The 17,491-nt window shown below is 47.6% G+C and overlaps 1 protein-coding gene across 1 annotated transcript in view; it reads left to right on the top strand.

The window, feature by feature from the left end:
• Positions 1–695: 695 nt before the first annotated feature.
• Positions 696–17,491, top strand: part of LOC138638709 (cell division cycle 5-like protein) — a 28,256-nt gene continuing 11,460 nt past the window's right edge. The window contains exons 1-7 of the mRNA XM_069728224.1: positions 696–950; positions 12,284–12,387; positions 12,469–12,630; positions 14,656–14,783; positions 15,231–15,330; positions 15,785–16,003; positions 16,294–16,441. Of these exons, the coding sequence (XP_069584325.1) occupies positions 906–950; positions 12,284–12,387; positions 12,469–12,630; positions 14,656–14,783; positions 15,231–15,330; positions 15,785–16,003; positions 16,294–16,441 (906 nt within the window). The 5' untranslated portion in view covers positions 696–905. The remainder of the gene's footprint in view (positions 951–12,283; positions 12,388–12,468; positions 12,631–14,655; positions 14,784–15,230; positions 15,331–15,784; positions 16,004–16,293; positions 16,442–17,491) is intronic.

Here is a 17,491-nt window from a genome sequence, read left to right as displayed (position 1 = left end):
TTTTGCCTTCCTCTGGATCAACATGTTAGGGCATGTTAGGTTAGGCTATGGGTTGAACTAGATGGACTTGTAGTCTTCCTTCAACCTTAATAACTATGTAAGGGTACGTTCACACTAGCGTTGCGCCGCCCTGCGTCGGCGACGCAACGCACGACGCATCGAAAAACGCGCGCAAACGCGCGCAAAAACGCGCGCGTTTTGCGACGCGTGCGTCGTTTTTGACCAAAATCGGACGCACAGAAAATGCAACTTGTAGCGTTTTCGTGCGTCCGACGCCAGCGTCGGAAACAACGCACGTGGCGAAAAACGCAACCAAAAAGACGCACGCGTCCCCTATGTTAAACATAGGGGCGCGTCGCCGCTGCGTCGCCGCTGCGTCGCCGACGCAACAGCGGCGCAACGCTAATGTGAACTTAGACTAACTATGTTTCCGGCAGATCTCTGACACCTGCAGCAGCTTAGTGAATCGCCTTCTTTGTCTTTGTTTTTCTCCCACAAATTTTAGCGGCAAAACTCAGAAACCTCATAAAAAGTTGCACATTTGTATATTTAAAAAAGGTTCACTACTGAAAACTCCTCCAGAACCCGTACAGCAGGCACAAAAATAATGGACTAATGTGACATCTGATTAAAAAATGGCGCAAAGGGTAGAGAGAATAAGGCGCAAATACAAAAGCTAAGGAGCAAATGACTCCAGAAGGGCGGAGAGACGCCATGTTGGATCGGGGCCGCTGCTCCCTGCACTGACAGTTGCGGCCGCCGGCAGCAGAGGGCGCTGTGCGGATCACTCTCCGCTCATTCTGCGCGCCGCTCGCTTCCTCCCCCGGACACAGCGCGTCTCTGCCAACCACCCGGTGCGGACAGATTCCCGGACGCTCCAGTGACAGAGCCCGGACACCGCAGCCATGCCGCGCATCATGATAAAGGGAGGCGTGTGGCGGAACACGGAGGTGAGGAGGGCGGGCGCTGCGGGCACACGGCCGGGGAGGCCTCCGTACTGAGGGGCGCTGCGGGCACACGGCCGGGGGAGGCCTCCGTACTGAGGGGCGCTGCGGGCACACGGCCGGGGGAGGCCTCCGTACTGAGGGGCGCTGCGGGCTCCGGACAGCCGGGAATAGGTCGCACACAGCTGCTGCAGAGTGAGGACATGCTGGGACTAGTAGTGCTTCCTCTGGTGTGAGGACATGCTGGGACTAGTAGTTCTTCCTCTGGTGCGAGAGCATGCTGGGACGGTGCATACTAAAACCCTATGTGCCAAATTTACCTATGCCTATGGTACATATTTTAGTCGTATTCATCTATACCTCTGCCTATTTTAGATTTTTTTTTTACCGTTTCAATTTCTTAATTTAGTTTTCCTTTCCACTTTACTCCATTTGAAGCAGAGTAACCAATTTATTTACATATGTATTTATTTGACATAAAGTTGCAATACATGAATGTAGGGGTTACATTTTTTGGAAACGGAATAACGGTTTTGAGCTCCGTTTTTTTTATTGGAATATGTTCATATTAGTACAACAACGTTATCTTCCAAGTTTCATTAGGATCTTTTTAGGGATTCAGTCTTTATGCGCCATATTCTGCCATACCTATGCCTATGGTAGTTTTTTTCTAAAGTTGAATTTTTTGAATCTATTTTTCCTTTCCACTTCACTCTATTTAAAGGGAACCTGTCACCCCGTTTTTTGAGATTGAGATATAAATACTGTTAAATAGGGCCTGCGCTGTGCGTTACTATAGTGTATGTAGTGTACCCTGATTCCCCATGTATGCCGAGAAATACATTACCAAAGTCGGCGTTTTCGCCTGTCAATCAGGCTGGTCTGGTCAGGTGGGCGTGTTCACAGCGTTCTTTTCTTCCCCAGGTTTCCGTTGGTGGCGTAGTGGTGTGCGCATGTCCAAGGTCCGGATTCCCTGTGCCCACGTGAAGACACAGCGCGCGATCTGCGCTGTCATTCCTTTCATCGGTGCGGGCGGCCATCTTCCTGGGGCCGCGCGTGCGCAGATGTAGTGCTCTGCTGCACGGGGCTTCAGGAAAATGGCCGCGGGATGCCGCGCGTGCGCAGAAGAGATCGCGGCGGCCATTTTCCCAAAGCCGAGTTTGCATCTCGGCTTTGGGAAAATGGCCGCCGCGATCTCTTCTGCGCACGCGCGGCATCCCGCGGCCATTTTCCTGAAGCCCCGTGCAGCAGAGCACTACATCTGCGCACGCGCGGCCCCAGGAAGATGGCCGCCCGCACCGATGAAAGGAATGACAGCGCAGATCGCGCGCTGTGTCTTCACGTGGGCACAGGGAATCCGGACCTTGGACATGCGCACACCACTACGCCACCAACGGAAACCTGGGGAAGAAAAGAACGCTGTGAACACGCCCACCTGACCAGACCAGCCTGATTGACAGGCGAAAACGCCGACTTTGGTAATGTATTTCTCGGCATACATGGGGAATCAGGGTACACTACATACACTATAGTAACGCACAGCGCAGGCCCTATTTAACAGTATTTATATCTCAATCTCAAAAAACGGGGTGACAGGTTCCCTTTAAAAATAAATTAGCTGAGGTTAAACTTTAATTGCGTTTTCAACAAGGCAAACCCATACATTTCTATATAGTAACTTTACATTTGAAATAAACACTGAATCCCTAAGAAGATCTTGATGAAACTTTGAAAATAAGTTTGTCATTAATATGAACTTTTTCCAGCAAGAAAAACAGAGCTTAAAAATGTAATTCTGTTTTCAACAATGTTAATTCATACATTCCTATATAATAACTTTACATTTCAAATAAACAGTGAATCCCTAAGTAGATCTTTATCGAAAATTTTTGCCTTAAGGTACCTTCACACATAACGATATCGTTAAGGATATCGTTGCAACGTCACACTTTTTGTGACTTAGCAACGATCCCGCTAACGATCTCATTATTGTGTGACAGCGACCAACGATCAGGCCCCTGCTGGGAGATCGTTGGTCGTTGGGGAATGATCAGGACCTTTTTTTGGTCGCTGATCACCCACTGTCATCGTTGGATCAGCGTGTGTGACGCCGATCCAGCGATGTGTTCACCTGTAACCAGGGTAAATATCGGGTTACTAAGCGCAGGGCCGCTATGGGGGCCAGAAAATACATCGGGTATTCTAGAATATGCATGTCCACGTAGTATATTGCCCAGTCACGTAGTATATTGCCCAGTCACGTAGTATATTGCCCAGTCACGTAGTATATTGCCCAGTCACGTAGTATATTGCCCAGTCACGTAGTATATTGCCCAGTCATGTAGTATATTACACAGCCCACGTAGTATATTGCCCAGCCACGTAGTATATTGCCCAGCCACGTAGTATATTGCCCAGCCACGTAGTATATTGCCCAGTCATGTAGTATATTGCCCAGCCACATAGTATATTGCCCAGTCATGTAGTATATTGCCCAGCCACGTAGTATATTGCCCAGTCATGTAGTATATTGCCCAGCCACGTAGTATATTGCCCAGCCACGTAGTATATTGCCCAGCCACGTAGTATATTGCCCAGTCATGTAGTATATTACACAGCCCACGTAGTATATTGCCCAGCCACGTAGTATATTGTCCAGCCACGTACTATGTTGCCCAGCCACATAGCATATTGCCCAGTGACGTAGTATATTGCCCAGTGACGTAGTATATTGCCCAGCCACGTAGTATATTGCCCAGCCACGTAGTATATTGCCCAGCCACGTAGTATATTGCCCAGCCACGTAGTATATTGCCCAGCCACGTAGTATATTGCCCAGTCATGTAGTATATTACACAGCCCACGTAGTATATTGTCCAGCCACGTACTATGTTGCCCAGCCACATAGCATATTGCCCAGTGACGTAGTATATTGCCCAGTGACGTAGTATATTGCCCAGCCACGTAGTATATTGCCCAGCCACGTAGTATATTGCCCAGTCATGTAGTATATTACACAGCCCACGTAGTATATTGCCCAGCCACATAGTATATTGTCCAGCCACGTACTATGTTGCCCAGCCACATAGCATATTGCCCAGTGACGTAGTATATTGCCCAGTGACGTAGTATATTGCCCAGTCACGTAGTATATTGCCCAGCCACGTAGTATATTGCCCAGCCACGTAGTATATTGCCCAGTCATGTAGTATATTACACAGCCCACGTAGTATATTGCCCAGCCACGTAGTATATTGTCCAGCCACGTACTATGTTGCCCAGCCACATAGTATATTGCCCAGTGACGTAGTATATTGCCCAGTGACGTAGTATATTGCCCAGTCACGTAGCATATTGCCCAGTGACGTAGTATATTGCACAGCGACGTAGTATACAGCACAGAGCCATGTAGTATATTGCCCAGCTACGTAGTATATTGCCCAGCTACGTAGTATATTGCCCAGCTAGGTTTGTCACATTTTAAAAAATAAAAAATAAATATATACTCACCTTTCTGAGGGTCCCTTGTAGTCCACGTCAGCTTCCGGTCCCAGGGTTGGTATGAGCGCAGGACCTGTGATGACGTTGCGGTCACATGACTGTGACGTCATGGCAGGTCCTTCTCCCATACCATCTTACAGATGTGCCTTTTCTGGGGTGGCTGGGGGCAGATGTTTTTAGCCACGGGGGGCCAATAACCATGGACACTCTCCAGGCTATTAATATCTGCCCTCAGTCACTGGCTTTACCATTCTGGCGGAGAAAATTGCGCGGGAGCCCACGCCAATTTTTTCCGCGATTTAACCGTTTAATTTAATAGAGCGCCCAAATTTTGCACATACACACTACTAACATTAGTAGTGTGGAATATGCTAAAAAAAAGGGATATGAGATGGTTTACTGTATGTAAACCATGTCTCATATCATGTCGGGTTTGGGAAGGAGAAATGAAAAGCCGGTAACTGAATTACCGGCTTTAAAGCTATCTCGTGCTGGATGAAATATTAATATATATACATATATATGTCTCACTGACATATATATATATATATATATATATATATATATATATATATATATATATATATATATATATATTTGTCCAAGGGTCACTTCGGTCTGTCTGTCCTTCTGTCACGGTTATTCATTCGCTGATTGGTCTCGCCAGCTGCCTGTCATGGCCGCCGCAACCAATCAGCGACGGGCACAGTCCAGGAGAAAATAACCGCTCCTTACTCCCCGCAGTCAGTGCCTGTCGCCCGCATACTCCCCTCCGGTCACCGCTAACACAGGGTTAATGCTGGCGGTAACGGACCGCGTTATGCCGCGGGTAACGCACTCCGTTACCGCCGCTATTAAGCCTGTGTGTCCCCAACTTTTTACTATTGACGCTGCCTATGCGGCATCAATAGTAAAACATGTAATGTTAAAAATAATAATAATAAAAAAAACTGCTATACTCACCCTCCGTAGTCGCTCGCGCCGGCCGCCTTCTTCCGTTGCAGGTTCCGGTGGCAAAGGTGGTATGGGAGAAGGACCTGCTATGACGTCATGGTCATGTGACTGCGACGTCATCACAGGCCCTGCGCTCATACCACTGCTGGGACCCAAAGCTGCCGTGGACTACAAGGGGCCCTCAGAAAGGTGAGTATATATTTATTTTTTAAAATGTGACAAACCTGGCTGGGCAATATACTACGTAGCTGGGCAATATACTACGTGACTGGCCAATATACTACTGTACATGGCTCTGTGCTGTATAGTACGTCGTTGTGCAATATACTACGTAGCTGGGCAATATAGTACGTGGCTGGGCAATATACTATGTGGGCTGGGCAATATAGTACATGGGCTGGGCAATATAGTACGTGGCTGGGCAATATAGTACGTGGCTGGGCAATATAGTACGTGGCTGGGCAATATAGTACGTGGCTGGGCAATATAGTACGTGGCTGGGCAATATAGTACGTGGCTGGGCAATATAGTACGTGGCTGGGCAATATAGTACGTGGCTGGGCAATATAGTACGTGGCTGGGCAATATAGTACGTGGCTGGGCAATATAGTACGTGGCTGGGCAATATACTACGTGACTGGCCAATATACTACTGTACATGGCTCTGTGCTGTATAGTACGTCGTTGTGCAATATACTACGTAGCTGGGCAATATAGTACGTGGCTGGGCAATATACTATGTGGGCTGGGCAATATAGTACATGGGCTGGGCAATATAGTACGTGGCTGGGCAATATAGTACGTGGCTGGGCAATATAGTACGTGGCTGGGCAATATAGTACGTGGCTGGGCAATATAGTACGTGGCTGGGCAATATAGTACGTGGCTGGGCAATATAGTACGTGGCTGGGCAATATAGTACGTGGCTGGGCAATATAGTACGTGGCTGGGCAATATAGTACGTGGCTGGGCAATATAGTACGTGGCTGGGCAATATACTACGTGGACATGCATATTCTAGAATACCCGATGCGTTAGAATCGGGCCACCATCGTGTGCGTGTGTGTGTGTGTATGTATATATATATATATATATATATATATAACACAGTATATACCTATTCTATGTGTACACATTTATTCTACCTATTCTACTGTAAGCTGTCAGTGTGATTTTACTGTACACCGCACTGAATTGCCGGCTTTTCTCTCTAACACCGCTGCGTATTTCTGGCAAGTCACACTGCTGGTCCGTGTGTAATCCGTATTTTTCTGGCCCCCATAGACTTTCATTGGTGTATTTTTTGCGCAATACGGTGACACATGCAGCATGCTGCGATTTTCTACGGCCGTAGAAGACCGTATAATACGGATCAGTAAAATACGGCAGATAGGAGCTGGGCCATAGAGAAGCATTGTACCGTGTGCAATCCGTATTTTCTGCACCTCTCATACGTCCGTAAAACACGCTAGTGTGAGGTCGGCCTAAGGCAAAAATTTTCGCTAAAGATCTACTTAGGGATTCACTGTTTATTTGAAATGTAAAGTTATTATATAGGAATGTATGAATTAACATTGTTGAAAACAGAATTACATTTTTAAGCTCTGTTTTTCTTGCTGGAAAAAGTTCATATTAATGACAAACTTATTTTCAAAGTTTCATCAAGATCTTCTTAGGGATTCAGTGTTTATTTCAAATGTAAAGTTACTATATAGAAATGTATGGGTTTGCCTTGTTGAAAACGCAATTAAAGTTTAACCTCCGCTAATTTATTTTTAAATAGAGTGAAGTGGAAAGGAAAAATAGTTTCAAAAAATTCAACTTTAGAAAAAAACTACCATAGGCATAGGTATGGCAGAAAATGGCGCATAAAGACGGAATCCCTAAAAAGATCTTAATGAAACTTGGAAAATAACGTTGTTGTACTAATATGAACATATTCCAATAAAAAAAACGGAGCTCAATACCGTTATTCCGTTTCCAACCGTGATAACACACTAGGCATAGGTATGGAAGACTATGGCGCATAAAGACTGAATCCCTAAAAAGATCCTCATGAAACTTGGAAGATAACGTTGTTGTACTAATATGAACATATTCCAATAAAAAAAACGGAGCTCAAAACCGTTTTTCCGTTTCCAACCATGATAACACTGTAGGCAATAGGTATGGAAGAATATGGCGCATAAAGACTGAATCCCTAAAAAGATCCTAATGAAACTTGGAAGATAACGTTGTTGTACTAATATGAGCATATTCCAATAAAAAAAACGGAGCTCAAAACCGTTTTTCCGTTTCCAGCCGTGATAACACATTAGGCATAGGTATGGCAGAATATGGCGCATAAAGACTGAATCCCTAAAAAGATCCTCATGAAACTTGGAAGATAACGTTGTTGTACTAATATGAGCATATTCCAATAAAAAAAACGAAGCTCAAAACCGTTTTTCCGTTTCCAGCCGTGATAACACATTATGCGCCATTTTCTGCCATACCTATGCCTAATGTGTTATCACGGCTGGAAACGGAAAAACGGTTTTGAGCTCCGTTTTTTTTATTGGAATATGTTCACATTAGTACAACAACGTTATCTTCCAAGTTTCATTAAGATCTTTTTAGGGATTCAGTCTTTATGCGCCATTTTCTGCCATACCTATGCCTAAAGACTGAATCCCTAAAAAGATTCTAATGAAACTTGGAAGATAATGTTGTTGTACTAATGTGAACATATTCCAATAAAAAAAACGGAGCTCCAAACCGTTTTTCCGTTTCCAACCATGATAACACACTAGGCATAGGTATGGAAGAATATGGCGCATAAAGACTGAATCCCTAAAAAGATCTTAATGAAACTTGGAAGATAACGTTGTTGTACTAATATGAACATATTCCAATAAAAAAAACGGAGCTCAAAACCGTTTTTCCTTTTCCAGCCGTGATAACACATTAGGCATAGGTATGGCAGAATATGGCGCATAACGACTGAATCCCTAAAAAGATCCTAATGAAACTGGGAAAGTAACACTCTGTCACTAATATGAACTTTTTCCAATAAAAAAAACGGAGCTTAAAACTGTTATTCGTAATTCTTACCAAAGTGATGATGGGAGAGCCTGGTGTTGCAGCTTGACTTCAGTAAGGTACCGACACCCTAAGCGACGCTGCAGCGATATAGAGAACGATCCGACCTAAACTAGATCGCTGCAGCGTCGTCAAACACTGTAACAGCAGAACGATGCAGGAGCGATCCAGTGACGTAACGGCGACTCACTTATCGTTCTCGCTCCATGTAAAACGTTGCTGGCGTTGTTGCTTTTGATGTCAAACACGACGATACACGCCGATCTAGCGACCAAATAAAGTTCTGGACTTCTAGCTCCGACCAGCGATGTCACAGCGGGATCCAGATCGCTGCTGCGTGTCAAACACAACAAGATCGCCATCCAGGACGCTGCAACGTCACAGATATGCCCCAGCTAGCATGTCCACTTACTCTGCATTCTGTGGTTGCTAGGGTACTGGATGTGTGAGAGGAGGGTTTATAAACTATCTCAAGGTAGACAATATTAGGTAGGTTCTCATTGCGTTAGGGCAATCCGTTTAGCGATAAGTGCTAGGGGATTGCGCCAACGCAATGTCTTTTTAGGAGTCGCGTTAAACGTCCCCGCTAGCGCAGATCCCCAATCTGCGAGAGCGGGGAATGGACCTCGGGCGCAAAAGAACGGCACATCGCTAGCGCGTGCCGAAAATGGCACGCACTAGCAATGCGCTTTAACATTGCTGGCAATGGGAGCACTAACGGACACGTTGCACGGCGTTAATTTTGCCATGCAACGCTGTCTGTTAGCGCTCACCCGAAAACGAAATGAGAACCTAGCCTTAATATGATCTCACTCAAAACATCCCCCTCCCTCTCTCAATTCAGGTACACAGAGAAGGGAGTTGTAAGGTAATGTGCACACGTTCAGTATTTTTCGCGTTTTTTTGCTATAAAAACGTGAAAAAAATGCTTACATATGGTTCCCAATCATTTCAATGTAATCCGCAAAACTTGTGCAAATGTTGCGATTTTTTTTTTCCGCGAAAAAAACGAATCGCGGATAAAAAAGCAACATGTTCATTAATTCTGCGTAATTGCTGATTTCCCGCACACTGTAAAAAATCTACCATAGGCATAGACAAATATGACACATAGGGTTTTAGTATTTTCCTGCTGGGACTAGTAGTTCTTCCTCTGGTGCGAGAGCATGCTGGGACTAGTAGTGCTTCCTCTGGTGTGAGGACATGCTGGGACTAGTAGTTCTTCCTCTGGTGCGAGAGCATGCTGGGACTAGTAGTGCTTCCTCTGGTGTGAGGACATGCTGGGACTAGTAGTTCTTCCTCTGGTGCGAGAGCATGCTGGGACTAGTAGTGCTTCCTCTGGTGTGAGGACATGCTGGGACTAGTAGTTCTTCCTCTGGTGCGAGAGCATGCTGGGACTAGTAGTGCTTCCTCTGGTGTGAGGACATGCTGGGACTAGTAGTGCTTCCTCTGGTGTGAGGACATGCTGGGACTAGTAGTGCTTCCTCTGGTGCGAGAGCATTCTGGGACTAGTAGTTCTTCCTCTGGTGTGAGGACATGCTGGGACTAGTAGTGCTTCCTCTGGTGCGAGAGCATGCTGGGACTAGTAGTGCTTCATCTGGTGCGAGAGCATGCTGGGACTAGTAGTTATTCATCTGGTGCGAGAGCATGCTGGGACTAGTAGTTCTTCCTCTGGTGCGAGAGCATGCTGGGACTAGTAGTTCTTCCTCTGGTGTGAGGACATGCTGGGACTAGTAGTTCTTCCTCTGGTGTGAAAGCATGCTGGGACTAGTAGTTCTACCTCTAGCGCGAGCGCATGCTGGGACTAGCAGTTCTTCCTCTGGAGCGAGAGCATGCTGGGACTATTAGTTCTTCCTATGATGCAAGAGCATGCTGGGACTAGTAGTTCTTCCTCGGGTGTGAGAATGTGCTGGGACTAGTAGTGCTTCCTCTAGTGTGAGAGCATGCTGGGACTAGTAGTTCTTCCTCTGGAGCGAGAGCATGCTGGGACTATTAGTTCTTCCTCTGGTGTGAGCGTATGCTGGGACTAGTAGTTCTACCTCTGGCGCGAGCGCATGCTGGGACTAGTAGTTCTTCCTCGGGTGTGAGAGCGTGCTGGGACTATTAGTTCTTCCTCTGGTGTGAGAGCATGCTGGGACTATTAGTTCTTCCTCTGGTGTGAGTGTATGCTGAGACTAGTAGTTCTTCCTCTGGTGCGAGAGCATGCTGGGACTAGTAGTGCTTCCTCTGGTGCGAGAGCATGCTGAGACTAGTAGTGCTTCCTCTGGTGCGAGAGCATGCTGGGACTAGTAGTGCTTCCTCTGGTGTGAGCATGCTGGGACTTGTAGTTCTTCTTTTGGTGCGAGAGCATGCTGGGACTAGTAGTTCTTCCTCTGTTGTGACTTCTATACATGATAAATTCTAAAAAGTCAACCTTATATTGCTGCGGTTCTCTTTTCAGACATTTTGGAATGTGTCTCTGCTGCAGACATGCGTGGGTAATGCTGGAACATGTAGTTCTCCAGAGCTCTACGATATATTAGAAGATCCTCATATAATGCTTCTAAGTCACCAAAGAACTACAAATCCCAGCAAACTCCGCAGCAGCGATTCTCAGCCTGTCCCCTTTCCCAGCAGTGTGGGAGACTGCTCCTCACAGTCCGCCCAGGAGATAATGTCAGAACAACTCTACCGGCGAGGAACGGTGAGACCTCACCTGGGTCACTGGCCGCTCTGTAGAACTACAAGTACAGGAATGCCTGGAGAATTGCAAATGTCAACAGTCCCCGTCTTTTAAATCAGTCTCGTGAGCTGGGACTTGTAGTTCTCCAGTTCCTGCACAGTTTGGCACTTGTAGGGTAATCTTTATTTCAGTTTGTTTCTAGAACTTGCTGTGACTTTTGGTTCTACAGATCAGCTTCTGTTGTTTGTACTGCAGCCATTGGTCTGAAATCTGCCATGACCCATCCGCTGGCCTCAGAGCTTGCTGGGAGTTGTAGTTTGAAAGCATACAGAGAAGTAAATGAATATCGAGTCGCCCCCTACAGTCAGGTTATACAAACTTTCTTTCAGCCTTCGGAATATATCCGCCAACATGGCCGCTGTCGCCACTCACACGTCTTTTCCGGGATGCTGAGCGGTAAACCTATATGTCTTGCATCTTCTACAATCCCCCCCACTACAGATTGGCCATTCGGGGGTCTGGGAAAGCAGAGTTAGAGCAGATTCACACATGAGATTGCAGCAGAACCACATGTACGGACAGTCTGCGCAGTGCCCAAGTCTTTACAACCTGAGAATATAATGGCCGAAATCAGAATTGACGCTACCACTGACCATGGGTATTACATGGTATTGCAGGTCAGCTCTGTTTACTTCATGGGGCTGAGTTGCAGTACCAGATGTGACCCATGGTCAGGAGTGGCGCTGTTCCTGAAAGCAGCCCATGTATTCTTTCTTCACATTTATCATCAGAGAGGTTAGAACAACACTAGAACCTGATGCTGGGTCCCGGCCATGTTTCTTTTTCCTCTCCCTCCTGCCTTTCCTCTGTTGTTCCCCCTGGGAATCCATGAATAAGGAGGCGTCCCTGCACAGACACGTGAATAAGGCTGCTTCTATTCACTGACAGCAGGCAGAGATGCTTAGACATTGCAGGAGATGGTTACTGAGCAGCTGATGTTTCTCGCGGGATGGGATGGACGCTGCCCGTATGGGCGGCTGCAGAGTCGCAGGTTATAGCCCCTTCTACCAGGCGGTGAGGCTGCCCCCCATATTTAATGCCATGCGGTATGTATTTATGCTTCTTTATATTTGTTTGACAGGATGAAATCCTCAAGGCGGCGGTTATGAAATATGGCAAAAACCAGTGGTCTCGTATTGCATCCTTACTGCACAGGAAGTCGGCCAAGCAGTGCAAAGCCCGCTGGTAAGTCTAGGAAAGGCATGCTAGCGTAGAGAGAAGCATTGAAGCTGCCTACTAACAACTGTCCTCCTCCCCGAATAACAGGTATGAGTGGCTGGACCCCAGCATCAAGAAGACAGAATGGTCACGTGAGGAGGAGGAGAAGCTGCTGCACTTGGCCAAACTAATGCCCACCCAGTGGAGGACCATCGCCCCCATCATCGGCAGGACAGCCGCCCAGTGCCTGGAGCACTACGAGTACTTACTGTGAGTATCGCTGAGCAGGCGGGAGTGCGGGGAGCAGGCAGGCGGGAGTGCGGGGAGCAGGCAGGCGGGAGTGCGGGGAGCAGGCAGCCGGGAGCATGGGGAGCTCAAAGGGCCACGGGGATTAGGGGGGAGCATGGTAATTTATTGCGGAGGTATAGATACAACCAGTGTAGCTGATAGCAGCCATATATAGGATTTCCTTGGGCTGCTTAGCCCCTTCTTGGGATCAGGGTTATGGAAGTGGGTTAAAGATTTTAAAAAATAGAATATATATATATTAATTATATCTATAATATAACGCTGGGAGCCTTTATAGACTGCGCAAGCGCAGTCTGGACCCCACAGAGTGACGCTCCCAGGAGATCGCGGTATGCGTAAGCACTGAACGCACACCGCGATCTCCAATGGAGAAGCAGGGACCGCCAGGAGGGTGAGTATGTTATATTTACCTGTCCCTTCCACCGATGCCCGCCGCTCCATCCTCCACATCCTCTGCCTGTGACGTTCACAGTTCAGAGGGCGCGATGACGCGCTTAATGCGCGCCGCCCTCTGACTGAACAGTCACAGCCAGAGGAGCCGGAAGACGGAGCGGCGCGCAGCGCTGGATCAGGGATAGGTGACTATAGCAAGTGCCGGGGTCCTGAGCCAGCGACGACTCCGGCACCTGACCCCCACAGCGCGCCGGTGTCCCCGCCTGCTCAGGCCTCCCAGCACTCGGCGCCCAGCGACGAAAGGTGAGTATGTTATTTTTTTTTTTTTTATTGCATCAGCATACAGGGCATATAATCCTATGGAGCATCTTATGGGGGCCATCAACCATACATACAGGGCATATAATCCTATGGAGCATCTTATGGGGGCCATCAACCATAATGGATCAGCATACAGGGCATATAATCCTATGGAGCATCTTATGGGGGCCATCAACCATAATGGAACAGCATATGAGGCATATACTATGGAGCATCTTATGGGGGCCAACAACCATAATGGAACAGCATATGGGGCATATGGACGGGAGCAGCAAATTACAGAACGGTGGCGCAGGATGGGAGCAGCACATGACAGAATAGGGCAGCACATGACAGAACGTGGGTGCAGGATGGCAGCAGCACATGACAGGATGGGAGCGCAGGATGGAAGCAGCAAATGACAGAATGGAGGCGCAGGATGGGTGCAGCACATGACAGGATGGGGACGCAGGATGGGTGCAGCACATGACAGAACTGGGGTGTAGGATGGGAGCAGTACATGACAGAATGGGAGCACATGACAGGATGAGGGCTCAGGAAGATAGTAGCACATAACAGGATGGGGGTGCATGATGGTAGCAGCACATGACAGGATTGGGGTGGAGTATGGGAGCACCACATGACAGCATTGGCATACAGGATGGGACCACCACATGACAGGATTGGGGTACAGGATGGGAGCATGTGACAGGATGAGTGCTCAGGAAGACAGTAGCACATCACAAGATGGAGGCACACAAAACAGGATGGGGGCTGCACATGACAGGATGGGGGCGCAAGATGGAAGCAACACATACCAGGATGGAGACCATATACCAATATAAATGCTTGCCACCCGGGCGTAGAACGGGTTCAATAGCTAGTGTGTGTATATATATGTGTGTATATATATATATATATATATATATATTTTACACACTCTCTAACCCCAAAGCCTCCCAAGAAAGCAATCAGAACATATGTGCCCCAAAATGTTACCATGCAAAAACAGCCACGCAGATTTTTTCCCCACTCGTTAGTTTGGGTGAAATCAACACCAGATCTACAAACAACAAGTAAGCAAAGAGTGCATGAGACGTCAGGATTCTCATCCACTTCAGGGTTTTGTTTTTTTTGCCAAATCTGCGCAGAAAGAATATTGACAAATCTGCGACGTGTGCACAGGCCCTTACGATGCATTTTGCCTGCACTGATTATTGTAGAGATTTTGTTTTTGTCATTGGGCTTGACACGATTATAATCCTAATAATTATATCGTTCTTCCATCTTCAGAGACAAGGCCGCTCAGAGGGACAATGAAGAGGAGGCGGCAGATGACCCTCGGAAGCTAAAACCTGGAGAAATCGACCCGAATCCCGAGACCAAACCTGCCCGGCCTGACCCTGTGGATATGGATGAAGGTATGTCCGCCGCAGCACTGGGTGACGGGTGCAGTCGCCTCACTACAGCCTCTGTCTGATGAATGTTGTATCGTTTACGGACAACAACAAAAAATAAAATATATTTCTATGAATCTTTAACACTTGGGTCAGGACATGTGATCCAGCATTGTACCAATTATCACAGACATCTGTAACAAGCAATAACGTCCATGAAAATGGATGAGGTGATGGAGAGATAGCAGCCTGAGTCCTAGTGGTTTCACGGGGGACACAGGGACCACCTGCATTCAGCATATTATCCCTTGTTCCCCGGGTCCCATAATGAGAGATTATTTTTTTTTTTTTTTAATATAATGTGACCACCGATCTGTATAAAACTTTCATGCCAAAGTCGTCCGAAGCCTTTAAGTGTCTCCATAATATGCCACTTGCCCATCACCTGAATGGCTGCCATTCCTCTTACAGATGAGCTTGAGATGTTGTCCGAGGCCAGAGCGCGTCTGGCCAACACCCAAGGGAAGAAGGCCAAGAGGAAAGCCCGAGAAAAGCAGCTGGAGGAAGCCAGGTCTGTACAACGTTTCCCAGCAGGTACCGTCCTGGGTTTTACCTTTACATTATGTTGCAGGCGCTGCTGCCAGTCTGTCTCCGGTGCGAGAGCTTATGATTCACGCTGCGCTTTGGAGCAATCGCTTGTTGTGTGCAACTGGAAAGCTCCATTGTGTCCATAGATTACATCTTATAGAATAACACTGTTATTTTATAAAAAAAAAATATATAAAATATTTCCATATCCAAATAATCCTGCGGGGAGTTGTGGATCTCGCACTTCATGGCCCATTGATTGTTTACAGCCATATATTGCTCCAGCCCAGCGGATGTTCAGACGCATTCGTATTATTAGTCTGTGACCTCAGACGTGTACAGGTGCGATATACGTTTTTGCTTTGTGCCCCCCGTTGTGACTGTAAATGATCTCATCTCCGCTGCTTGTTACTGATGATCGTGTTGCCCCCTCTCAGACGTTTGGCCGCTCTTCAGAAGAGGCGAGAGCTGCGAGCAGCCGGCATCGAGATACAGAAGAAGAGGAAAAAGAAGCGCGGGGTGGATTACAACGCTGAGATCCCCTTCGAGAAGAAGCCGGCCCCGGGCTTTTACGACACCTCGGAGGAGAACTATGATGCCCTGAACGCCGACTTCAGAAAACTGCGGCAGCAGGACCTCGACGGGGAGCTCCGATCGTAAGTGATGGCCGCCTGCTCGACTTTATCACACGCAGCCATATTTGTGGTCACACGTAGAATACATGTCTCCACCTTACAGAGGCTTTAAGACGTGAGGATCACCGAAGTAGGGGGTCCGACTTCTGTCCAGGACGGAGAGGCGGAGGTGGACTCTTCTGCCACACAGAATGGCAACTTACTAGAGTGTCTGGAGCAACTCGGGCACTAATGGCTCAGACGTCTGGATAGGCGGCTCGTCTCAAATTATTCCCTTTTATCACAACTTTATTTCATTATTTTCTTTCCAGAGAGAAAGAAGCAAAAGACCGAAAGAAGGACAAGCAGAATATAAAGAGGAAGAAAGAGTCGGACCTGCCGGCAGCGATCCTCCAGACGACCGGCGGCGTGTCTGAGCTGACGAAGAAGAGAAGCAAATTAGTTCTGCCTTCACCTCAGGTGGGAGGGTTAAGCATAGCTATCCTTCCGAAATGCTAGGGGAGGGGGATGACATGGAGGGACATTACGGAATCCCCCGGGAGTCTTAGGGTTTCTGCACGCTCTGGGCACGTAAAGGGGCCGTTCCGCCTTTAGTTTGTGCTTCCGCAGGAAAAGCTGCTGCCTTGGTGTGTTTGTGCAGGAAAGTCAACCATTGGCATTTATATTGGAAGTCGGGCCTCTCGTGGCCCATGTTTTGGCCTAGAAGAATAGAGGAAGATGGCCGCCCGGGCCTGTACATATAAAGTTTATAGAAGTTAAGGTACCGTTACACTAAACTACTTACCAACGATCATGACCAGCGATACGACCTGGCCGTGATAGTTGGTAAGTCGTCGTGTGGTCGCTGGGGAGCTGTCACACAGACAGCTCTCTCCAGCGACCAACAATCCGGGGAACGACTTCGGCATCGTTGAAACTGTCTTCAACGATGCCGAAGTCCCCAGGTAACCAGGGTAAACATCGGGTTACTAAGTGCAGGGCCGCGCTTAGTAACCCGATATTTACCCTGGTTACCATTGTAAAAGTAAAAAAAAAAAACACTACATACTCACATTCCGGTGTCTGTCACGTCCCCCGCCGTCAGCTTCCCTGCATTGACTGTCAGCGCCGGCTGTAAAGCAGAGCGGTGACGTCACCGCTGTGCTCTGCTTTACGGCCGGCGCTGACAGTCAATGCAGGGAAGCTGACGGCGGGGGACGTGACAGACATCGGAATGTGAGTATGTACTGTTTTTTTTTTTTTTTTTTTTTTTACCTTTACAATGGTAACCAGGGTAAATATCGGGTTACTAAGCGCGGCCCTGCGCTTAGTAACCCGATATTTACCCTGGTTACAAGTGAACACATCTCTGGATCGGCGTCACACACGCCGATCCAGCGAAGACAGCGGGAGATCTGCGACCAAAAAAAGGTCCTGATCATTCCCAGTGACCAACGATCTCCCAGCAGGGGCCTGATCGTTGGTCGCTGTCACACATAACGAGATCGTTAGCGGGATCGTTGCTACGTC

This window comes from Ranitomeya imitator, chromosome 5, assembly GCF_032444005.1.
Source record: "Ranitomeya imitator isolate aRanImi1 chromosome 5, aRanImi1.pri, whole genome shotgun sequence".
Lineage (NCBI taxonomy): Eukaryota > Metazoa > Chordata > Amphibia > Anura > Dendrobatidae > Ranitomeya > Ranitomeya imitator.
This window is presented reverse-complemented; position numbering and strand designations above follow the sequence as displayed.